Source organism: Lacerta agilis, chromosome 1 (genome assembly GCF_009819535.1).
Source record: "Lacerta agilis isolate rLacAgi1 chromosome 1, rLacAgi1.pri, whole genome shotgun sequence".
Classification (NCBI taxonomy): Eukaryota; Metazoa; Chordata; class Lepidosauria; order Squamata; family Lacertidae; genus Lacerta; species Lacerta agilis.
Window position 1 is genome coordinate 69,964,993 of NC_046312.1, and position 26,019 is coordinate 69,991,011.

Below are 26,019 nucleotides of genomic sequence, written 5' to 3' on the forward strand. Positions count from 1 at the left end.
GCAAGAAATGTATATAAAACATTTCAGCTGTAATTAACAGCAGCTGCTCACAGCTACATATTTCTCATAATTATTAGAACAAGTGCATTGTTTATGTATATTAATTACTTCTATATATTGCTACAAATGCAATGCTTGGAACAGCGTATCTAAACTTAAAAGCAGTTTATTTCTACATCAGTAACTCTGCAAAGCTGTGCTGCACTGTCTTGCCAACACAGTTCAGTCCAACTCTAGAATCCATTTTAAACCAGATGAGATTTCTTACTTAGAAGAATGTTCTGCATTGGAAACCATACATTTCATCTGGCATTGATCATATACAATGAATTACATGCAATGGGTTCAATCCAGACTTTATTTATTTTAAAATTTGTAGACCACCCTTCATCACATGGTGATCCCAGGGTGGTTTACAACATATCATAAAGTATACAGCCCAAAATATACATTAATTTAAAAGTGTCATTAGTGAATCCAATTGATAAGCACAACAGCATGGGAAGACCTAAAAAAATTGTGTCCTTCACAGGTTTGCCCCCTAATGCCTGGGACAACAGGTAAATCCACCAAAGTCCACCATCTTCACTCCCACGGGAAGAGAGTTCCACTGGGGGGGGGTTTGCACAAAAAAGAGAAAGTGCTCTTTTATGTCACCACACAGTGGACTAAGTCCATCAACATGAGAAACAAAGCTTCCCTTGGGAGAAGGCCTTTTGAAAAGTAACGGGGGTCCAGCGCATGACGGGACTTTACAAGCCAATAATTGCTCTTATATGACTGCAAACAGACACACCTGTTTATGCTTTTGTGTCAGCATACTGTACTAGCAGTCATCTCCAGACCATCTTCAGGAGCAACCCAATACTGAGTGCATTGCAATAGTTCAAACTAGAGACTACAGGAGCCTAGATAATCATGGTATGGCTATCTAGATGGCATTGCTAGCACATCGGACTGACCTAGTAGGTAATAGGCACTCCTTGCATTTGAGGCAATATGTGCCTCAAGTGAGACCACTGAATCCAGGAGTACCCCCAGACTATGGAGCTGCTCATTGAGGGGGGAGTGCAGTACTATACTGTACACTCAACTGCTAAATGCAGCATCTGTCCATCAACAGTGTCTCCACCTTCTCAGGACTGAGCTTCAGTTTATTGGCCCCCATGATCATCCAACGCATTACTGCCTCCAGACAACAGTTCAGCACTGAGACAGTTTCATATGGTTCAGGTAGAATAAAGAAAAAAAAACTGCATATCATCCAAATATTGGCTATGCCAACATGGGAGTTCAGTTAACACTAGATGAAGCAGTTAGGGTGATAATATCTGTCAATTCCTCCTTCCCCTCCATCCCCTGCTGTGGAAGGTTGGGTCTGCTGGATCTCTCAGCAGCTTTTGACACCATCAATCATGACATCCTTCTGGACTGTCTAGAGGAGCTGGGGGCACTGTTATACAGTGGTTCTGCTCCTTTCTCCTGCACCATGTCCAGAAAGTGGTGTTGGGAGATGAGTGTTCAGACCCCTGGGCTCTCGCTTGTGGGGTGCCTCAGGGTTGTGTCCTCTCCCCTAGAGATGTGAAGGCCCGGGAAAAAACGGGAAACCCCCCCCCCGTTTTTTCCTGAAGCCTCCCCCCCCCCGAAAAATTGAAAAAATTGAAAAAATAAAAATAGATTATGGAATGTTTTATTTTAACATGATGAATAAAATATTTTAAGATAAGGGGTTCAAATATTTTATAAATCATTTCTAAAAAATATGTATGGTATATCAGATTATTCTAATTTCTGTGAGGACAAGCAAGTCCCAGGTTACAAACTGAACTCTCCAATGCAAGAACAAGATACATTTCTTCCTTTAGGAGGTGCTGTTGTCACCAGACAAGAAAAAGGTTTCAGTTTTGTTTTTGCATGTGTGTGGTATGCATTGGTTCTATTCCTCTTCAATAGGCCTCAAAGCACTGGAAGAAAATATAGCGTAACAAAAAGGGCCTGAAAGTATATACTTAATTACAGCTCAGAAAATGATTCTGATTAAATTTCATGCCCATTCACTGAAACTTAGTCCCACTTCCTTCTTCAGTTCTTTTTATGAGAATGTTTTTTTTAAATACTGTGGAGAGGAAATATGAATAATTGTTACTTCTGGAATTTTAAAAATTGTTTTGTTGAGGTTTTTTTTTGTTCCACATAAACTAGTAAACAGTTCAGGAGATTGTTGCTCCATCTGTTACAAATACAAATAAATATTATTTTTAAAGTAACTTCTGTTTGTAATACCGGATGATTGTTTGGATGCACTATATTTTTAATATGCTATGTGATAATTTTATGCCCATTAAAACTGTCCATAGTTATATTTTATGTTTCTAAAGTAACAGAATGATTTTCAATCTGGAAAAGAAAAAACAAGTGCTAATGTAGCATTTTTTTCAATTGTTCCGAAAATTTCCGTTTCCCCCCGAAAAAACCAGAGCTTCAAAATTTGCGGAAATTTTACATCTCTACTCTCCCCCATGCTTTTTAACATCTATACAAAGCCGCTGGGAGAGATCATCAGGTGGGTTGAGCTGGGTGTTCAACAGTATGCAGATGATACCCAGCTCTACCTCTCTCTTAAATCAGAACCAGTGAAGACGGTGATGGTCCTGTAAGAGTGCCTGGAGGTGGTTGGAGGATGGATGGTGACTAACAGATTGAGGTTGAATCCTGACAAGACAGAAGTACTGTTTTGGGGAGACAGGGGGCAGGCGGGTGTGGGGGACTCCCTGGTCTTGAATGGGATAACTGTGCCCCTGAAGGAACAGGTGCACAGCCTAGGAGTCATTTTGGACTCACAGCTGTTCATGGAGGTGCAGGTCAATTCTGTGTCCAGGGCAGCTGTCTACCAGCTCCATCAGGTACGCAGGCTGAGACCCTACCTGCCGGCAAACTGTCTCCCCAAAGTGGTGCATGCTCTAGTTCTATCCCGCTTAGACTACTGCAATGCGCTCTACATGGGGCTACCTTTGAAGGTGACCCAGAAACTGCAACTAAATTGAGAATGCAGCGGCTAGACTGGTAATTGGGAGTGGCCGCCGAGACCATATAACACCTACATTGGCTCCCAGTACGTTTCCGAGCACACTTCAAATTGTGTGTGCTGACCTTTAAAGCCCTAAATCGCCTCGGCCCAGTATACCTGAAGGAGCGTCTCCACCCCCATCGTTCTGCCTGGACACTGAGGTCCAATGCCGAGGGCCTTCTGGCAGTTCCTTCGCTGCAAGAAGCCAAGTTACACGGAACCAGGCAGAGGGCCTTCTCAGTAGTGGCACCCACCCTGTGGAACACCCTCCCATCAGATGTCATGGAAATAAACAACTATCCAGGTGGGTGGGTTGTAATAATAAATTTTTATTTTATTATTTTTTATTTTATTAGATGCTCCAGTACAGCATGAGATGCAGTGTAGGAATCTGCATGAAATATAGGCAACAATATTCCCTTCTTTTCTCCAAAGGGAAACCTATGCTGGATCTTGGAACTGACACCCTCAAATTTAACCCACTATCCATATAGTTTTCTGGTTGCAGAATATTAAATTTTATGTGATGAAAGACATGGAAGACATTAAAACAGCTGCCAGAGGCATGTGCAGTATAGTTAATAAGATGATACAATACAGGCATCTTTACAAACAAAAAACAGGATTAAATCTTGAAGCCACTGGCATTTAAGGAGATAGGGGAGGGCGTTTAACATCAGTAGCAGATATCCCTGGCACGCCCTGGCAAAGCTGGAAAAAATCTATTCAAAACTGGGGAATTTCTAGATGAACTAATGGTCTGACTCTGTACAAAGCAGCTTCACATATCAAAACATTCAAATGAGTTCAGCATGCCAACACTGAATATGTCACTGTAAAAATAGTTATGTTAATGGGATCTTTACTTCTGCAGCACAAAGTGGCAAGAACAACATACACAGAATGACAAAAAGCCTGCCACAATGGACAATGGAATGTGGTGGGTGGAGGACAAACATTCCTCAGGGGAAAAGATCCAGTATGAAGATATGTGGGGATATTAAGTATGAAACCATAGGGAAAATCCCTGGGAAATGTGAATTTCCCTCAGTTTTCCCAGATTACCTTTTATTTCTGCTTTTAGGATTGTCACATCTTACTTCTCTCTTTCCTGTTCCCAACTTGACATGCTAAAGCAAAAAATACAACTAATAGTGAACTTGTGTATAAGTTTCAATACTTGCAGAATCAGAACTTTAACTATGGCCTGTTTTGTACTGGTGGCAGAAGCAACAGATTTTCTAATCATTTATAGCTTATTTTTCTCCTCTGTATGTCTGTGCATACTAAATATAGATTCCATAAATATATTAACTTCCACTGAATGACTATAAATAAGCACAACCTACACTTATACTCCTACCATATAGTGTACGCTTCAGGTCTTAGCTGCTACCTCAAATAAAACTGTACATATTAAACTTTTACATTTCTTATGCCTCTTCCTTGAATCACAAGACCTTTACTCTTTTGTGAAATATAAAACTGCCCAATGAGTCATTTGAACAGCAAATATTTAAGATCAAAAACAAGTATCAGACACAAGTGAAGTTTAACTTGAATGTAGCAATTTTGCTCTTTTCTGTTTACCACAGCATCATGTCTCAATTCTGTGAAACTATGGGTGGTATTCAAGTGAGTTTTACTCAGGACGCATTGAAATTGTCGCGCATGAGTAAGTTAGATACATATATTTCAGTGGGTCTACTCTGAGTAAAACAGAGCTGGATCCCACCCTGTGACATGATTCCTCTTCAGAAAACTGCAGTTGCAAAATATTACAGAATGCATTGTATATGTCCTCCCTACCAGCTTCTGTAACAAAAAGCTAGTAAGAAGTATAAACACTAAGAACACATAAGCTTTCTCGCTGCAAAGAGACTACACATCCAAGAAGAATTCTAAAGGAAGAATAACTCAGCATTTGAGCATCAGATCTTTAAAAGTAAACCCACTTTTAAATAATAAAAGGCCAAAAAGAAATATCAATTAAGCTCTTTAGTATGCCAGTAAACAAAGATACTTATATGCTACAAAATATAAAACAGCCAGTAACCAATATTGCTCCTTATATGTGGTGTCCACGAATACAATCAAATACAGTACCACTAGTGTCTGAATCTAGAACCAGAGAGTTCTACTATAGTTCCTATAAACACCCATGGCAACATTACAGTGTTTTGTTTGGCTGTTAGCACACCTCAGGAATAACACTGCTGATAATCAAATCTTGCTGCATGTATTAAACGTTTCCCAGCCCAACTGCTGCTTTACAACTTGTGGTACCCAAGGGCCTTTGGCCATAGAAAGCTGCTCCTATGCACCACAGCATCTATATTACCACCGTTAATTACTACTTTGAGGCTTGATCACATGGACACCGGTGATACACCAGCAGTATTTGCAACTACTGTCAACACACGCTGGTGTGCGAGCAATCATGTGTCTCTAGGTTGCGTGCCAACCTGCCCAAGGATGCTCAAGGCGCAATTTATTAGGGCCCCACACAAACCAAACCCGTGGGAATTTGTTTAAGTGAGTCAAAACTAGCGCTTATTCTCCGTCTCTCGACGCAATACGATTAGCGGGAAGACGCAACCCCCCCCAAAAAAAAACAACTGCTCTGCAAGGCCGCGAAGGCGAGGGGGGGTGGGAGAAGTGGGAAAGCGAGAGACCGTTCCTCGGCTGCCCTATATCTCGCGAGGCAGCTTGGAGGAGGCCTCCTTATCTCCTCCAGCGTCTCCTTACCCCGAAGTGGAGCCACACGCACGCAGCTCCTCCTCGGCGCCACCTTAATTGGCTGGCCTCAGGCGCCAGACGACCCAAGCAGCACAGCCCCCCTCATTCATTCCTCCTCCTCCTCCTCCTCTAGGGGAGTTAGCGAAGAAGCCCCTCAGCGGGGCGCCTTGGCGTTGAGTACCGTATGCCTTAGGGTTTTCGGGGACCGAGAGAGGAAGCGCGGCCTCAGCGGCGAGGAAGCAGGCGGCCCAGAGAGGCTGAGCAAAGCTTGAGCGCGGGGATGCGCCCCCTCGGAGCCGCGTTTCGCCTGCAGCAAACGCCCCCCGAGGGGTCTCTCCCTTTTCCCTTCTCCTTCCCCTTGCAGCCTTCCAGACTCGCCCTCACCTCAACGAGCCTTCATCCCGAAGCACCAGCCGTCGCCGCAGCCATTTCCCGTCGTCCCCGCCGCGGAGAAACTTACTGGCGAGCTCGACTCCAAACCCGCTTCTCCTCCTCCTGCTGCTGCTGCTTCCCCGCCTCTTTCTGCTCCCAGCGCTGGGATGGCTGTTGCCGCCGCGCGTCCACTTCCGGCTCTGAGCGAGGAGAGGCCGACTGAGGGAAGGGGCGGCGAAGGTGGAGCCGCAGCGGGGAGACCGGGTCGAGCGCTGGGCTCGTGAGGAGCTGGCTGCTCCGAAGCACTCTGATAGGATACGGGCTTTTTCAAATGTTGGGAGCAAGCTTTCGGGTGCTACAGAACGCTTCGTCGAGCTTAGACGCGCAAGAAGGGCCACAGAAACGCCCTTCTCGGGTTGCTGCCCCGTAAGGTTACCCGCCCCTCCACCACACACATCCCAGCCCGCCTGCCTTGGGTAACAGCTGCGAGACAAAAAAATTCTGCGGGTAAAGCCTTTCCCAGCCTTCGGGTTGCAGTGAGAGGAGTAACTTCACCAGTTGAATTTTATTTCATCACGTGGCTGTTGCACAGGAGGGGGGTGGTGGCGTTTACAACCATTCCTACACGCTGTACCTTAACTTGTTACATCATTCTCTGCGCATGCACTTTTAATTGCTTTCGGAAGTGCCTTAGTACTGACCAAGGTGCGATACATCGTCACCTGAAGGCTGCCCTTTTCCCACATCGTCCTGCCACGTGGGCCAGTGAGCAATGTACGAGGCAGTCTTTGCCAGCTAGTGTTTTTGTCATCTGTTTCTCACAGTGCACTTTTAACAGCTACACGACAGAAATTCAGCAGGTAGTGTTCAACTTCATGCTTGAGAAAGCCTCATTTCGTATTTCTGCTTGTCACAAAGCAGCTTAAAGGAACAGGATCCCTGCCAGGAAAGTAGAAGGGTGGGGTGGAAACTTAAGCTTTCCACTAATCTCTTGCCAGATAGCAAAATTCCTCACCCCCAAAATAGAACTATTATTGGTATAACTAACTATTCGAACTAGTAAAACTTCAAAACGTGGCCTGGAGTGGCAACTGGCATGAGAACTTAGAAGGCACAGTCTTACACTAGTTGTTTTCTACGAAAACCAAAACCCTCCCACTCCTCATCTCACTGGCTGTCTCCTATAATGGGTGGAGGCAAACAACAGTGGGGTGACCGAAGGGGGTTGGATTTCATGCTCCGTCCCAGACAACGTGACTTTTGTTCCTGAGGACGTGCTGTTTACGGCAGCATCTATGATCAGCACGTCAGGACTAGGTTAGAGATGTCACCAAATGTCTGCATTTTACAGCAGTAAGGACAACACGATGATCATTTACTTCACTCCTTGACGATAAGCTTATATTCCAAGGGGAGGAATGATCTATTTTAAACACAGTACTGGTTAAATGATTCATTCACAAATTAGCTTCTACTGAGCGCAGGTTTGTATAGTGATAGTAAATAGATTCAAAGAAGAGAGGGAGAGTAAACAATCATTTCCTTTCCTGCCATTAGATCTAAGTAAGAATGTTTTGAATTACTGGAAATTGCATAAAAAATGTGAGCTGGTATGCAAATACAGGAACATTGAACTTTTATCATGCTACAGGGAAAAGACTGAACGTACCCAAGGGAAAATAAACTAAAACAAGACATATGAAGTAATATCAGTAGAAAGAGCAGACTAGTTGTGAAAAATATAATTAGGCAGTATATTTTCAAGTTAGACTAGGCAAATGGCTATTGCATAATGCATGTTTAATATCAATGGAAATAATACTGTAGTTCAAAAATTACTAGTGAAAAAATATTAGAAATAAAGAAGGAGAAATAAAAGTATTGTCATTGAATTTGGTTATATTGTACAGTTTTGACAGTATATAAAGGTGTTAAAGGCTGAGGTTCAATCTTTCCCCCCCTGTAATGTATGATGACAAAACTCAAAACCAAAAACATTTAGTTCCTAGTGAAGGTGCAATTTAATGCAAAAAATACTTTAACTGCTTTTGCTAAATTTAAACTAATATTGTTAAAATTACACCTATATAAGCCAGGAGTTGCCCAGGGATATGAGAAATGGACAAAGTACACAGTAGTTTGTATGCCGCTAAGTCCTGCTTCCCCTATAATTGTCTCTTTACTTTTTTGTTTTGTTAAAGGTACCCTGACCATTAGTTCCAGTCGCGGACAACTCTGGGGTTGCGGCGCTCATCTCGCTTTATTGGCCGAGGGATCCGGCGTACAGCTTCTGGGTCGTGTGGCCAGCATGACTAAGCCGCTTCTGGCGAACCAGAGCAGCGCACGGAAACGCCATTTACCTTCCTGCGGGAGCAGTACCTATTTATCTACTTGCACTTTAACGTGCTTTTGAACTGCTAGATGGGCAGGAGCTGTGACCTAACGAGAGCTCACCCTGTCGCGGGGATTCAAACAACCACCGACCTTCTGATCGAATCACCGACCTTCTGATCAGCAAGCCCTAGGCTCAGTGGTTTAGACCACAGCGCCACCCACATCCCAACATAGACCACAACAACTCATACATGTAAACAAACCCACCACCATTGACAATTTAATTATCAAAATTAAACTCCTATCCCCTAACACAAAGAGAACATAACATAAAAATAAAGACTTCCTTTATCCTGTAAATGGCCTCCTTATTTACTTCTTGTGAGAGCAATTTAAAAAAAAGGAAGTGGTAGCCCAAATAAGTTTGGGAACCTCTGATTTAGAGCCTATAGTACAGCAAATCCTGCCTCAAATTAGAAGGTTAATTACAACACCTCCAGAGCTCTGTCTGTACAATACTTAGCTGGAAGAAAGCTAAGTACAGACATTACTGTACTTCCACAGTACTGTGAAAGTCCCTACCACAAGGAAATAACGGGCAAATAATGTGGCAATTTCCAAAGAGAGATTACATATCAATAGAAAATGTTGGTTATTCCTAGCAGATTATGCCAATCTTTGCCTCAGCCCATCACCATTTTGTTCTGGCTCTGTATTACTGTTTTGTAACTGGTGGGCCACAGTCATTTTTACCCCACTTGTGGACTCTAGTGTGAGTATGAACCCACAGTGATCAGTTAATGTGCTGACTGCTTTAAAACATTGCCACCTTAACACGGTAATCCTTAATCAAGGTTCTGACCTACTTTAACAGCTTTCACAATCCATAACACTGATAAAATTGCAATCTCTGCAAAAACAACAACAACACCGTTTCACAGTATAGTCCCACAATATACTTTTTATGTAACGCTTGATTTTAAAACTGGAGGGCCCTATTTAACTATTATGGATGTTTTGGATTGTGATATTTTTCCAGAACAACAATTTAGATAGGTTTTGAATAGACCTACGTGACTCGATCCAACACACCAGATCCTCATTTGTAAGTTAATATTGTCTCAACCATAGTGAAGGTCTTCTACAGCAATAAAAGTCAGCATACATAAGATATTCCAAAATTATGTGTGATTGCTTCTTGTGTGAACCAGACAGAGGACAGGAGGCAGACATTAATCCTATCAAACTGAAGCTTTCACATTTCCTCTCCCTCCCTCCCATCCCGGTCCCAGCAGCTAACCAATGATGCAAAAGAAGAAAAAAGGTATTCAATATGTCTTTATTTCTGACCTGCAGAGCTCCATGGCAGGTGGCACTGAGACATAGGTGGCACGTTGCAGTTATCACAATATACAGAATATGGGAAGGAAGGAAACGATATTGATAAGGGCAGAGACAAGGGTGGAGTTATATAGTAACCCTGGCTAATATTCCTATTAATTGTTCATTTTGCCTTTATTTATAAATGGATCAATTATTGAGTGGTCTAAATAATTTCTTTAGGATATGTTGTTACCTTTGAGATCAGCTTTCTAATATTTTAAAATGGAAAAGTAGCATAAAATGTTTTAAATAGATAAGGGAGGAAAAAGAACTAATCAGTACTAATGTTTCCATATGCTGTTTATGAAAAGGATGAAAGAGGGTCCCTTATTTCCAACATTGTCAGCGTCTGCATACTGCTTAGTTAAGCTTAATTGTGGAAACAACATAGGTTTTGGGCTCCTTGGTGTAATTTGCATGCTTTGCTGTGTTGTATCTTGCCTGAACTCCCTGTGATATTGACCTTTGACTGTTGCTTGACTTTGCCTCTGGATCATGTTTTGGACCTGAAATTATCCCCTTCACTTGACCCTGGTTTGTTTGGACTGTGCTGCACCTTCAGCTTTGCTCTCCTTGGTGAATATTTTGCCAAGTTGCTTATAAATGCTGTGAGGGCCCTGAGGACACCCACTGGAATGTGACACAGCAAGAAGGAATCACAGCTGTTCACTTAAGACTAGTGAAAGTAAAGGGGTACACTCAGGTGGGTGGCTCCTTGTCCCTAGGTGGACTGTAATAATTTACAGTAGCTTATTGCTATCTGCATAGCTCCATCCTGGGTTTTATTACTTGGTGACATTAAGTGTGCTGCTATGTTGGAACTGATTGATCTGGCCTAGTTATCTCTGAAAGAACCAGCAAAATTATATACGGTATGTTATTCTTGGCTTGTTTTTTTACTGCAATTTAGCTGCAGGCTAAAGAATACTAATTATCCTACAAAAAGAGAGAAAAAAGACTCATTAAAGGAATATAGTAAAATAAGTTTAAGGAAGTTTTTAATGTTTTGTTGTGCTTTTAATTCTGCTGGGAGCTGCCCAGAGTGGCTGGGGAAACCAAGCCAGATGGGCGGGGTACAAATAATAAAATTATTATTGCCTGGGATAATTCTTATTTCCTTTTGGATTGAAGACCCTCTTGCTATATAACAAACTGCTTTTTAACTTCTCCCATTTTCAAAAGTGGTTTCTCAAACTGCGTGAGCAAAAGGAGAAAGCTGTTCAAGATACACAATTCTCAGTCTTCTTTAATGTACAGAACTCATTGCACGGTCCTTATGCACTGCCAGATGTAATTTTAAAGTTTGTTCACACATTTTAATCTATGCAGGGTATGGACTTTATGCCACAGGCAGTAAGTACATAAAATGTTTTCCATGGGTACTAGACCTAATTGACCCATGTTAGCCGCTAAAATCAATTACTAATTTTGTTGTTCAGCTTTCTATTTCATTAGTGCTTCCAAAAGTACTGACTTTTGGCCATTCTATATCCAATTATCTAAACCCTGAAGAATCCACCTCCCTGTGCTTCTTCATATTTTGCTGGTGAGATCATGTTGTTCCTTGACATAATTGACACATTGCTGTGCAGCTTCAAACAAAGTCTAACCAAGGCTGCAGTTGTGACTATTGATTGTGGAGAGCAATGACAATGAGATTTCTCTGCAGTTGCTCTAAAAAGGCAACCAGTTTGTGTCTGTATAATGGGGGAAGGGGTTAACTGCAAATGTTGTTGTTCAGTTGTTTAGTCGTGTCCGACTCTTCGTGACCCCAGGAACCAGAGCACGCCAGGCACTCCTGTCTTCCACTGCCTCCCTCAGTTTGGTCAGACTCATGTTGGTAGCTTCAAGAACAATGCCGAACCATCTCATCCTCTGTTGTGCCCTTCTCCTTGTGACCATCTTTCCCAACACCAGGGTCTTTTCCAGGGAGTCTTCTCTTCTCATGAGGTCGCCAAAGTATTGGAAATTCAGCTTCAGGATCTGTCCTTCCAGTGAGCACTCAGGGCTGAATTCCTTCAGAATGGATAGGTTTGATCTTCTTGCAGTCCATGGTACCCTCAAGGGTCTCCTCCAGCACCATAATTCAAAAGCATCAATTCTTCAGCGATCAGCTTTCTTTATGGTCCAGCTCTTACTTCCATATATTAGGCTACTACTGCAAAAACCATAGCTTTAACTATATGGACCTTTGTTGGCAAGGTGATGTCTCTGCTTTAAAAAAAAAAAAACCAACTGCAAATAAAAAACTACAAATAAAATTTACTAAAATAGATATTTATTTATTTTTAATTACATGGAACCTTTCATCAGGCGGAATGGAAAGGTGATTTGTTTTCCATTTAGGTAGTCTCCGTACTCAGAGGCTGGTACCCATTGAGACTGATAGGGCAAGAGGAAGGGAGCCCAACAGTAGGTGGAGCCAGAGCGAATGACAGGCAGAGCCAACTAATTATAGTTTCATCTCCATCCTCCTTCCTGCTGAATTCTTCAGTGGCAGCACTGAGACAAGTTGACAGCCAGTGCCATTCTCTAGAGTCTAGACTGGTTGTAAATTGCTCCACCAACCTCAGTGCCCATCTGCCCTCCACTGATCTGCATTATACACAAAATGCTCATGGCATTCTGGATCTCCGGGGGGATTGGATTTTGTTCTCCATCCCATGTCTACATAAAAGCAGTTCTCTCTCAGTGCCAGGGCAGGGATTAGGATTAGCCTGTTTAGGCAGGATAACTCTCCATAAGGGAGAGGACACCCTAGATGTGTAGCATTTGGTTAAGAAATAAAGCTTTTAAACTTCCATTGTTGTCTGGTTGTTTATCCTCATATCCTTGCATTGCCTTTCAAATAAAACTCCTTGGCTGTGTTCCCAGACCTGAAAACCTTGTCACACACAGCAAGGCTGTTGTTTTGAAGTTCCAACTCTCAAACGGGATCGTAGCAAATCAACAACTTCATTGCACATCTTCTTATAGCTCTACAATTTCTGTGGTTAATCAGAAAAATAATTGAAGTTAATGTGTTGAGAATTATCCAAAGCTTATTCCACATTGCATTTTTTGTCAGCAGAGACTGGTGTAATAAACTATGTGAAAGCAGCATGTAATTCTTAAAATTAAGTATCTGACTGGCATTTCTCTGTGAATTTTTAAGCATGCGAATTGCTACAGATACCAAATGTTCTTTTCAGATATGTCCTCAATAATGACAAGTGAACCAATAATTTAAAACTGAGGGTACATCTTTCTGACATTTAAGATTACAGCTTGACACTTGAATAACTCTGTCAATACCATAACTGTGCTCATTTATTCTATATTTAAAGTTCTTGTGATAAAGACACTTCTTATCTACTGGTGCTCGGTGGAAATTAAGAAGGAATTTCAGGAATTAAAATCACATTTATTTCCTTTGATGTTTTATCAGGACTATAAAAGCTTTGTTCTCTATGTGGCCTACTGTCATGGCTCTCAAAGTGTGAGAATGAGTTACAGGAAGTTGCTAAGGAGATTGGAGCAATTGCCAAACCCTTCCAAGTCTAGTTCTGTGAATTATTTCACTGGAACAGGAAACAAAGTGCTCTCATATAGCTTTCTTCCAGTAAAACAGGCAGCTGAGTGAACCATTCACTAGACTGGCGTTACTCTCAGAAACAATATAACAGTATTTTTTGTTTGCTTGCTTGTTTAGAGGCCCTTCACAACCCAAGACTTGAAACTGTATTTTACATAGCTTGTGCATAAATCCAGCGCTGGATGTTAATGGTAACACCCCAGGATCAGGAGAATAGATGGGATCTGTTGAAAAAAGACCCAGCATTAGGAAGATTGACCCTGCGGCAGGATCTGAGAGCCTTGTGGATGCCAGGAAGTGTTTCAATTTGTCTTTCATCACCGAGCTCTACTCTGATAGGAGAACTACAAGATGGATGTATAGGATTATAACCAAAGTAATGTGGCAAGACCTCACCCTTATAAAAACTTGAAGATCAGACTTCCTCTGTGTGAGCAATAAGGGGACTGAGCTTCCTATTGTTTCCTGCCACTGATTCACTTTTCGTTATTGCAACCAACAAGAGTCCTGTTCATGCCTTGTTCATGCATACACATAGCCTTTGAGACACACATGGGTCTTTTTTTGTGTGCTTTTGTACATTGCAGACTGGTCTGCAATCAGTCAAGAGTTTGCACAGGAGTCTCAGGCTTTCCTTTGCTGCTTCAACAGCCCCATGTGGCATTTGGTTATGCGCAAAATTATGAGTTTTTAAGTAAGGGTTGAGGGGGGTCCCGAATAAGGGAAGGTCTTTAAATTCTGAACCGTCACGACAAGTGGTATTTATTGACAGACATGGGCCCTAGCATCTTGTTTTTTAGAAGTGAAGCTATGCACAACAGGGAGGAGGACCATGCGCCACTACTAAACTTCTGAGTTGAGAGGAAGGGATTTTTGGCAGCAACTACTCTGTTGCCAAAACATACGGAGACAAGCCTTAGTGAGACTAGCATAGGAATTTAAATGCAATGAAGGTTTGTTAATCTGAACTAAATCTTTGAGTGAACATCCGTCTGAAGAACCACATATACTTTCCTGGATATATACCTCAAGAATTGATAGACATGGAAATGACAGTTGATGCATGGCACTGAAAGCAGTCTAAATTAAGCATCATTTTCAGGGAGAAACTAGATTTCTTAGCAACAGGTATGTGGTATGTTTTTGCCAAATGCTATTTCCTCCTTTTTCGAGAAAAGGAAAACACTTGGCAGTCTGCAGATTTTTTTTTGCTCTCACTGGGAAATAGATCATGTTTTGCTGCAGCTGTCTGCTAAGAACTGGAACAGTTGTTTTGTGAGGATTACCGGCAATGTGTATTTCCCTCTTTTCAGTATAAATAATCATCCCAACTGTAGTGAAAGCACTTTGCTTATTTTGTGTGTGGGTAGCATTTACTGTGGAACAATGTGGCCGACAGCAATAAATACATTTCTTCAAAGTTTAAGATGCAGCAGCACTACATGGTTTTATATTCAGGCCTATTGAAGATCTGCCAGCTGAGAGACTATAGGATTTGGCATAAGCCCCACAACACAACAGATGGTCCCTTCCAACGCTACAGTTCTATGTGTCTATGGATGTGCCAGCATAACTCTCCTAATACACCAGTGATCCCCTCCTGAAGCCCCTTTCCTCTGCATTCATATCAATTGGAAGACTTGTGTTTAGGTGTGAGTATACAGTACAGAAAAAATGTTTATGTACAGCACGTTTGTTTACAACCTTTAATTTAAAATTATTTTGACTTGCAAGGTGGTGCACTTAAAAAAAACCCACTTAATGGCCTTATTTTGCCAGATGCACAAGCTTCTGTGTTTCATGAGCTACTATACCCAGTAGGGGCAAGGATTCTGCACAATTAAAAAGTCCCCTCCTCCATCTAAGTTATACTACTGCTATTTTGCCTTGCTTGATTTGTCCACAGCTAGATAGACGTCTGACCTAACTCAGGTGCATGTTTACACAAAAGTAAATCCTGCATTGGGGTTGATAGCTCCATCAGTAGAGCATGAGACTCTTAATCTCAGGGTTGTGGGTTCGAGCCCCACATTGGGCAAAAAGACACCTGCATTGCTGGGGGGTGGACTAGATGACTCTGGTGGTCTCTTCCAACTCTACAGCTCCATGATTCTATAGTTCTATGACATTCAGGAAGGCAAACTAGAATTCCTCTGCATATGATCTTGGAGAACCACTCTGGTATGAGTAGATGTTAGTACATGTTAGAAAACTTTAAAAATATTATAAACATTCCTTAATGAATGAAAAGAAGAAAAAACCAAAATTACAAAGGCACTAAGCTAGATAATTCACATTCTACAATGTTGATTTATGAGAGAAAGAAAACCCAAATATGACAAGAACATGTGAAGATACATTTATAAATAACCTTGATTCCAAAGTAAAACATAAACACTTCCTATAGTTTAACTAAAAGTCAGAAAACGAAAGTCCCCCTCCAGCATTTGATCAATTACATACTGGTAGGGTTTAAGATGAGTTGATATGATCTGAGCTTTTACAAATTCTCTCTAGATGTCTCAGATTATTATTTTTAAAATATTTTTTATGAAAGATTTTCTTGGTTTATAAAAGTATATGCATTGTCTTTTTCAGGTTGTAAAGTCTTCTCTACAGATCAGTTACATTTGAGATGAGACGTAAGTGTTATGCAGTATAGGGTTAGGGAAAAGAGGGGTGGAGACGAGGGGTGGGGTGGTGAAACATTCTTTTATATAGTATAAGTGTGGGGGTTTGTGTCAGCATCAACTGGATATGTTCTCTTTCTATTCAGTTATTACATTTCCTTGGTAGTGAGGAGTCTCAAATCTTTTAATTCGAAAATCAAGTTTTGAGTGTTTGGAATATGCCATACGTTTCATCAGAGGCAGCTAAAAACCAAAATTGTAATCCACAGATTTTAGCATTATAGCCACATCATCCCAAGTACCACAAGATCTACCGCACCAGTGCATTGGCTCTGCATCAGTGTTAAGTGTAACCCAAAGGGTTCTGATTTCCTCCTCCTGCTCTCCAAAAGGCCCAAAGATCAAGTAGTTGAAGGATGCAAGGACTATTAATGTGGTTGAACCAATGTTCCTGCCATTCCGTTTCAGTATCAGAAGTGCAGAAGCAAACACACAATTTTGCAAAGCCACCCTAAGTTTATTTACACTCTTTCACCATAACTTCTCTTATTTCACTTTCCTCTTGGTTCTGCTATTGTTACTGCTGTATTGTTATTTATTCAATTTGTATACCACCTTTTATCGGAAGATCACAGGGCGGTTCACAACATAAAATTTTATGTTTTAATGTAGCTATGTGGGCTTTATTTTCTTATTTGTTTGCTTGTTAGTAGCTTTATAATAAAGCGGCTGGCAAATTAATTAAATAAAATAAAACTTTCCTCTCCTACTACAGCTCTGATTATGGGGTCCTATATATCTGCAAAGGGACGCCTGTTCTGGAGGGATTTGAATTTACTGGCGCATGGGGATCCTCCTTCTCCGGGGAATTCCAGATGCTGGGTCCAAGGGACAAAGACTGATTCAAAATGAGTAACTCTCGAGCTCCCCTTCCTCTTCTTCCAAGGCTTCCTGGCCACTGGCAGCTTCCTCTGCATCACTCACTGCCCCCTCCTGGCTTTATTCTTCCTCAACGCGGCGCGTTACTGAGGGGGGCGGGGCGGGGAAATCAAACTAGCACCGCCCACCGCCGCTACCGCCACGTACCTTCCCCCAGCGCAACGCACCTCCCCAGACCTGTTTCGCCGCCTGCGCAACCGAACACGGCTGCTTCGCCGTCGCCCAATCGTGGCCCTACGCGATGCCCAGAAGGGGGGCAGGCTCCGCCAATCCGCGTGCAGCGAGAGGTGGTGCCTATTACTATGGGAACGGGGAACTAGGTTTCGCTACAGATCTGCTTCAAAGGGGGTGTATCGGCGAAGAGAGAGGCTGAGAGGAAGGAAGGAAGGCAGGGAAGGGGAAGGGAGGAAGGAAGGCGGGCGGAAAAGAAGCCACCAGGTGCCTGGCAACCGGGCTGCTGTTGCTGGGGTCTCTGTAGGCTGCCTCTCTCTCCTAGCACGCGAGTACACAATAGGGAGAAGCCACATCAGCTGGAAGACGCTCAGGATCTCCCCGTCTCCATAGCTATGAATCACAGCGAGATAAAGGTAAGTCAGGTTTCCTCCAAAGCTGGACCAGAAGGGGCGAGCTGGCTGCCCGCTGGGATGGTGCACTTGCTTGGACCCCTCCCTGGGTAATGAGCTGAGTGGACAGGTGTCACTCTTTTAAGTTTCTTCTTTGCCCAACAGGTTATTCTGGCAGCACATTTTAAGCCGTGAGCAGGGTGGGAAGTGGGAGTCTGATGGATTTATTGGCATTTAAACCAAGGGGCTGTCAAGTTGGGTGGTGGTGAGCCATGGCTATTGTTAGCACTGCAGAGCTTGCCACTTTCTGGGAAAGTGTGATTGCCAAGGTAGGAGAAGTGTAACGTTGGTTAAATTGATGGAGAGGAGCTGGTCCAAGGTGCTAGCTGCACCTGGGACACTCATGCTAGCTAGCACATGTAGTCAAAGTTCCCTTTTGAATGGCAGAATTAACGCCTGTGACCTTGTGATGACATCAGTTCACCTGGGGGAAAAGAAGTGGGCTTTTAAAAAGTCAGAAGTATGCCCAGTTTTACTCTTCTTAACTCATCAATGGGATGGAGTGATAAAGGCATTATGTGAGCAACTCTTTTCCTCAAACATACAATGCAGCAAAAAGTGACACCCACACCCACACTAACTACTTTCTTGTTGGGGTACAAAAGTATTTGAAATTTAATCAAGTGCTTTCTGTGTTACTTCTTGAGATGGGCATGGTAGGACCACAATCTATGAGTAAGCTCCTTAATTGTTGCATATTTAAACCTGTCTTATGCTGTATGTTTGTATGTTTCAGATCCTTGTATTTTATTTTTTATGCAAGGTGTCCTTAATATGTCAGCTACATCCAAGTTAATGTGTGTGTGGGAAATTATACTTAAGTTAATCTGTGGGTAAGCAGAGTCAGTTCCTTGATCTAGGCACGTGGGTTGTTTCCTTTAAATGGTAGAATATTGCCACTTTGTTTTATTGTGCTATCAGAACAATGATTGTTTAGTTCTTTTAAAACACTCTGAAATAAAATGGTTCTAGCAATGAATGAAAGTAGTGACCTGTTGCTGATTCATCATAGCCCTTGTTATGTGTAAAAAGGGGGGGGGGTGCAGGGAAGCAAGCTTTTTTTTACATTCACAAAAAAACTTGGCTGAACTGGTCTTAAAGCATTTCAGGGCTTCATGTTTTCAGATAAGATGGATATCATTAGTCCTGGCTTGTGCAAGATGTCCTCAATGGGTGCCATTCCTGAGTGTGCCTACCTCCTCACTGGTGTCCCAACTAACGATTAACTTGCTTTCTCTTTCTGGTCTCATTCTGCATATCTGCCCAGAGGGAGAGAGTTGTTCTTTCTTGTTACATTTGCTACTGCTTGAATACTTGCAGAAGACAGGTGAGCAGGTAGTGACAACAGGAAGGAGCAGCAGAGCCAGGAGATGTTGGGAATTGATCGTGGGCCAGCTGCAAGGGTGTAGGCCTCGGCAGATGACAAATAATGCCTACCTCTGTCACTTGTTTCTCATGTCACTGCCAGTACCTGTGATCCACCTTGGCTTCTCAGAAGATTAAAAGAGGACTTCGGTGATTGTGGCTTTTATACTGTGACAATTATTTCAGCATAATCATATTATCTGATTTTATCTGCGTTGTTCAATTTAATAAGATACTTATTTGAAAATGAAGAACGGTTTTTATATTAAGTACAGCATTGTCAACAGCCTTATTTTGGAATTGGGCCATCACTGAATTTAGCAAGGTAATTCATTTCACATGGGTGGGAATCTTTTTTCCATTTTTGATTGGCCAGCTGCTCCACATAGAGCAAGGGCAAATATATCCATTTGAAGATTTTTCTGTTGCATTCTTACCCTTCTGCCTTGCAGGAAACTTGTAAAGCGACAAATAACCATATGGGAAGTGTAGTGAGGCTGGCTGCTCCTGGTCCTTCTCTAATAAGGTCTCCTGGCTCAGAAGACAGAAACTCCCAAGCTCTGTGCCTGGCCCTTCAGGATGTGCAAACTCATTTAAAGCCAGTTGCACACCTCCATCCAGATGAACAGACTTCCCAGCACACAGTACAGCTAATCCCTAACCATTTGCTATGCTGGCTGGAGCTGTTGGGATTTCGAGTTGAACAATGTCTGGAAGGCCACAAGTTCCCATTCCTGATGTAATGGATTGGTGGTGGTGTTAAACAAATTATTAGGATCACCTAATGCTTTGGTGCCAGAAATTTATTAGATGCTAAATAGATCCACATTTTGTTAACTTACCCGTCTTGCATGAAACAAGTTGGTTGATACAGCTGAAAATGGTTTAAGAGTGCCCCTGAGAAGGAATTTGGGGCTTCATAAAAAATGTATTTTGCACCTGGAGGTTTCCCGCATTCCTGTGATTGGTGCTTTCCTTTTTGTTTTTTCCCTTTTAAAAAGTTATAGAAAAATAATAATATATTGGCATGTATTATTGGAAATATCCAAAAGTTGAGAAGGGAAAAGTTCCTCCTTGAATATATATGCAATGTGTCTCTTCCTTCAAATCCCTCCTTACACCCTTTCTTGAGTGGCCTTGGTTTACCCCCTTAATCCTCATGCCATTAATCCTCATTTCCAACTGTGACCAGTTTTAAGAAGGTGTAACTGCATTTGGTTACCGGTACATTCATCCCTTCTTGCTCTTGTCTCTCTGTTGCATTTTCCATTGCATCCTCTGTGGGCTCAGGAATAGTGATGGAGCTGTATAAAATAATTATTACATGTCTGAGCAAGTATGACGCAGTAGATAATCTCCCCCCCCCCAATACACTTAGCCATTAAGCTTACTGACAGTCTTGGGCCAGTCACTATTATTTTAAAGTGTTTCTGTCTCATTTGCTGTTTAAAAACTTCCAATGTAGGTTAGGCTGAGGATCAAATGATGGAAGAAGAACCACATACCGGTAAGTTGTATTGAGCTCACTGGAGAAAATGCAACATAAAAGTGTTTCATTGTTGTTGCAAGTACATCAAAACTAATACCATGTTCAGTTAAATTTGAGGTATAACCACAGACCACATTTTGACTGTTTAATGTTGAAACTGTGGAGAATGGCTTTAGCAACATCTTCCTTCTTTTTTTGAGGCTTGCATCACTTTCTTAGCGGGGTATAATTAACCTGAAGGAAAGAGGTGTAAGGTGAAATATCCAAATATTTGAAATCCATTGAAACAGGAAGGTTTGTTCAGTATTTCCATTCAAGTTTTGACAAGAAGTGATGTTTTTAAAACCACTACCAAATATTAGGTTTGGGTTAAACTGAGGAAGAACACCTGAGTATTTAGTTCAGTAGATGAGTATTATTCCTGGGGGGGGGGTGCAGAATCTTTCCCTTTTTTGTCCTTTTAAAAGACAATTGGGCAGTTGTTTATCAAGGATTTTTTAGGAATAGGATATTACCGTATATACTTGAGTATAAGCCTAGTTTTTCAGCACATTTTTTGTGCTGAAAAAGCTGCCCTCGGCTTATACTCGAGTGAGGCAGGCGGTGGGGGCGGCGAGAAAGAAGCCCTTTCTCTCCGCTCGTGCCGCCACCCGCTCTCCCCAGTCAACCATTCCTTAAGAAGTGTACAAGAATGGCGGTTCTTTACTGTCCCCAGGCAGCTTGTTCCATTCCTGAACTTCTCGCATAAATGCAAACTTGGCAAAGGAAGAAGAGGAAGGAGCAGCCCAAAGGGCTGCTTTCGGGCTGCTCGTTCCTCCTCCTCCTCCACAGCGGCAAAGGTGAACCGGCTTATACTAGAGTCAATAAGCTTTCCCAGGTTTTTGTAGGAAAATTAGGTGCCTCGGTTTATATTCGGGTCGGCTTATACTCGGGTATATACGGTATATCATGGGACAGGATATAGGATTAAAAGATCCAACTTTGAACCTGGTTACCCAAAAGACCAACTTTCCCTCCATTTCCTTGTAAGGGCATTGAGACCATCAAATAGAATCAAGTCAGTATTGCTGGAGTCTAATAATTATCAGCTTATGGTGATATGGATGAAGATTTCTCACTGATGTTACAGAGCATGCTCCCTGTTGAAATAAGAGATGCCTTATCAGTATTGATGTTTGCCAGCTTTTGAAGACACACCTGGTTACCCAGGCATTCTCTTGATCTGAGCCTCGACTTCCATTGCTATGTTGCTTAATTGGAATTATTTTATTGTACATGTATATTTTCATTGTGGATATAAAATGGTGGCATTCAACAAAGTAGTTGGATGCATGTTTACATTTATTTATTATTTTATGAATCACCTTCCACAATAAGTCCCAAGGTGATTTATAGCCATACAATAGAAGCAACAAATATAGGTTTAAAAACAATACAGAAAACATAAGTCGTAAATAAATGTTATGTATTCCAAATACATACTCTGCTTCTTTGCTAAGTTATGACTTACATAACCTTGAAAGAATATATCCAGAATAGCTTTTCTACAAGTTCCAACTTGTACAGAAGAAAAAAAGAGGAGTGGGGAGGCTGAGTATTTTTTTTACAATCCAGCCTCCTTTGGAAATTATAGTCAGTAATCTCTCAAAAAGAAAAAAAGAAAAAAGAGAGTTTGCTGGCTTCTTAAAGACTAATGAATTTATTACAACAATAAATATGGCATAAGACTGTTTGGTATTTTTGCTGCAAGAGACTAATATGGATGGGGATGGGAGGCACATAGATTGTAATGACGTGTCATCTTAAAGCAGGCTGGCTATAGCTTAGCGTTGAAAAGATCTTGTCTTCTGCTGACATATCTCAAGAGAACTACATTGCTCCAGCCATCCCAGTTCAACCAGTATAGAAAAAAAAGAGGGTGAGGCCAGATGGGGTTGAGGCTCAGGAAATTATGGCTGTTCCAGATGCTAAATTAGCTAGGAAGCCAGCAAAGGGATTTAAGGAGAAAGGTCATATGATCAGTGAGGGAATTCCTGTTTGGCCAGTCAATTAATTTGTGTTCAGATGAGCTATAGAGCCAGCTAGTGTGATCAAAAGCTCTTAAGTGTAACTTTCCCAAATTTTCCAAATAAGGAATTGGCTTTTCAGCATCATAGGTGTAAGGCAATGTGAAAATTTTGCCTTGGTGTTGACAGCACATATGAATGGGCTGTAAACCGCCCTGAGACCTCCAGGTATCAGACGGTATACAATTTCAATAAAGTAATAAATAGTAATAGTAATGTATAATAATATTTTTTATTATTTATACTCTACCCACCTGGCTGGGTTTCCCTAGCCACTCTGGGCACCTCCCAACATAATATTAAAAACATGATAAAACTTCAAACATTAAAAACTTCCCTAAACAGGGATGCCTTCAGATTTCTTTTAAAAGTTGGCTAGTTGTTTATTTCCTTGACATTTGATGGGAGGGCATTCCATGGGGCAGGCGCCACTACCAAACAGGCCCTCTGTCTGGTTCCCTGTAACCTCACTTCTTGCAGGGAGGGAACTGCCAGAAGGCCCTCGGCACTGGACCTCCAGTGTCCGGCCTGGACCATGGGGGTGGAGACGCTCCTTCAGGTATACTGGGCCAAGGCTGTAATAAACATGGAGTCAGCTTGCACATGCAGCTGCCAGCCACCAACAGTAGAGGAGTCAAGTGGTGGTTCATGCACATATTCACCAGTAATTTATGTGTAAAATATCTCCCTCAGTATTATAAGGTAATTAGTATTACAGTGGTACCTTGGTTGATGAACTTAATCCGTTCCGGGAGTCCGTTTGATTCCTGGAACTGTTCAAAAACCAAGGCGCGGCTTCTGATTGGCTGCAGAAGCTTCCTGCACTCAATTGGAAGCCGCGGAAGCCGTGTCGGAAGTTCTGCTTCCAAAAAATGTTCGCAAACCGGAACATTTCCGAGTTTGTGGCATTCGGGAGCCAATTTGTTCGGGAGCCAAGCTGTTCGGGAGCCAAGGTACCACTGTATAAGGTAAATTTCTGTTTGGACGATATGAAGTCATCATAAACTTGTAGGTTTGTGTCCAGCTTGCCAAAGTATTTCTCCCTCCAGGCAGAGGCAGCCCCTTGATACTTACCTGTAAGACAACTGTGAACCTAAGAAAGTCCATTTAATCCAGAATCTGCTTCACACAGAGGCCTGTCAAATGCCTCTTTGAAGTCCTTAAGCTGGGTTTGAAGACCATGGCGCTCTCCAGGGTGACTTTGGTAATCTTTGGTAGAATGGGGCCAAAATTTGGCACCCCCAATAGATCCTCTCAATTATGGATCTTCTCAATTTTACACCCCCTCAGCCTGGTGCATTTAAAAAACAGTCATCAGTACAAATTCTGTCAAATAACAGTTACTCTATGGTTGTTCCAGATGTGAGGCAGCAGGAGCAACAACCTTCAATAGGGTTCAAGTACCTCATTTCTCCCAGTATTATGAAGAGTGCCAAACATGAGGGACTATCAAAATGAGTATGGAAAAGGCAGTGGGGGGTGGGGTGGGGGTTGTAGTTTAGCAGGCAGAGGTGAGAAAAGCCACTCTTCCAAGTATTAAAGACACAGAAGCTTTTCTCACCTCTGCATGCCAAGGAGCACCTGCCAAAAATTCCCTCTTCTGTGCAGCCATTAAAGGGACAGCAGCCCTGTTTTCCTTCGCAGCTAGTCCTTATGTCTCCCTGTGCATTGAAATTATAATCTGAAGCCTTTCTCCAAATGCCCCTGCTTGTCAGAGGTGGGGCAGGTGGTTTCTGGGGAAACGGCATTTTTAGTTGCCACAATTGTAGAATTCTCTCCCTAGCAAGGCTTAACCTGGTGACTATCTTTTTAGTGCCAGACAAACTTTTTATAAATGTTCCCAAGATGTTAATTGCTTTTGTTTTGAATTTTAGTATTGTTATGTTCCCTTCTATTGTGTAGATTTTTTTTTCTTTTAGAACACCCAGTAAATGTTTACACTGAAGGGTGACATAAAATACTATTTTAAAATACATATAATAAAAAATGTTAACCAAGAAGTGAAATGTGAATTGGCTCCCATAACTGTTTAATTTCTTTGGCGTGATTAACTTTGAAGCTTGAACATATGTGGCCTGACCTTCGATCTATCTATCCTGGCACTGGCAAGCAGATTCTCGCTAGGGTTTCTTTCCCAAAATGTACTACGCTTTAACTGTAGATGCCTGTGGTTGATATCGCTGAGAGTACGCTTTCATAACCTCCTGTCTTCATTGCAGTGGGCTGACCCAGAGCTCAGCAAATTGGCCTGTACAATCTTACACTTATTATGTTGGTTGCTGTGTTTAAATGCTGGAAGATGAGACAGGTTAAATTCACAGTGCAATCTTATCTGTATTGACTTCCTTCTAAATTCCCATTTTGGTTAGAGCAACTAAGGACAAGGGGCTGGGCACAAAGGTGCCAAGATAAATTTAGGGCTTATAATCTTCAAATGGAGAACTACTTAAACCTTAGCCCACATGACCTTAGAAATTGGATTTTTGATCAGGATGCCAACCAAGACAGAGCACCCATCATTGCCCTCCATTACTCTACTTGGTACCCCCAAATTATGACCAATCAATCAAGGCCCGTTACCTTGAGACTCTGACCTTCACACAACTATGCAGGGCCTTTGTAGAAATAAGATTCCAACAGATCCCCTCAGCATATTTAGAGGGGAGATATAGGGGAATTCCCCATATGGATCGCAAATGTATATATGGATGCAGTCAGGTAGAGGACATTACACACTATCTGCTGATTTGCCCCCTGTGTACAATGCCCAGAGGAAAATTTATATCGCCAATTCTTAATTGGCTTCCAGGTCGATCCACACAGGAAGTGACAGTTGAACTCCTAGCAGATAAACATTTATACATGACACACCAGGTAGCCAGATTTGTGCTGGCAGCCAAGAAGCTCCGTTCCAACTATGTGAACACACTTCAATCTTAACTGTTAATGTTGTAAATTTTTTGTGTTGTAAACTGTTACAGGTTACATTGTATGGCTTTAGATGAAAGTTTTCCTTATATTCTCTGTCATCTATTGTAAATGCCTTTGGCTATATAAAATTGACTGACTGGCCTAAATTCCCATTTAGGATTTTAGGATATGCTTGTGTTTTCTGGGAAATCTGAGAGGCTTTCGGAAGCTGTAGAATTCCTCCAAGCAGGGCAATACAAACATACAGTACATGGTTCCGAGTCCGTAATTAATATTTGTTATGCTGATGTGTGTATCTATTAATTTAAAAGGGCATGCTTTCTTTTTGCTCACCGTCATCATTGAATCTATGAATTTTGCATTGATTGGAGTCACTACCCTTGTTATGCATTCCACGTCAGTATGCATTCCACGTCAGAGCTGTGACTCACAGCTATACCTTTCTGCGTTGAAAATCTGACTCATTCAATAGTTCTTGAATGTGGGGTGCTGATAATCTAAGGACAT

The 26,019-nt window shown here is 41.9% G+C and overlaps 2 protein-coding genes across 5 annotated transcripts in view; one reads left to right on the forward strand and one right to left on the reverse strand.

The window, feature by feature from the left end:
• The window catches only part of PIK3C2A (phosphatidylinositol-4-phosphate 3-kinase catalytic subunit type 2 alpha), a 47,915-nt gene extending 41,550 nt beyond the window's left edge, over window positions 1-6,365 (reverse strand). The window contains exon 1 of one of the 3 annotated variants that reach the window (XM_033153710.1): window positions 6,267-6,365. The gene's annotated coding sequence lies outside the window, so the exon portion shown is untranslated. Of the gene's footprint in view, window positions 1-4,132; window positions 4,153-6,190 lie in introns of those variants that run through there. The other 2 variants (XM_033153700.1, XM_033153719.1) reach the window with 2 other exon arrangements.
• A 10,890-nt stretch (window positions 6,366-17,255) lies between these two features.
• The window catches only part of NUCB2 (nucleobindin 2), a 32,132-nt gene continuing 23,368 nt past the window's right edge, over window positions 17,256-26,019 (forward strand). Inside the window, exon 1 of one of the 2 annotated variants that reach the window (XM_033153733.1) lies at window positions 17,256-17,625. In XM_033153733.1, coding sequence (XP_033009624.1) covers window positions 17,605-17,625 — 21 coding nt within the window. In that variant the 5' untranslated portion in view covers window positions 17,256-17,604. The remainder of the gene's footprint in view (window positions 17,626-26,019) is intronic. The other variant, XM_033153741.1, reaches the window with a different exon arrangement.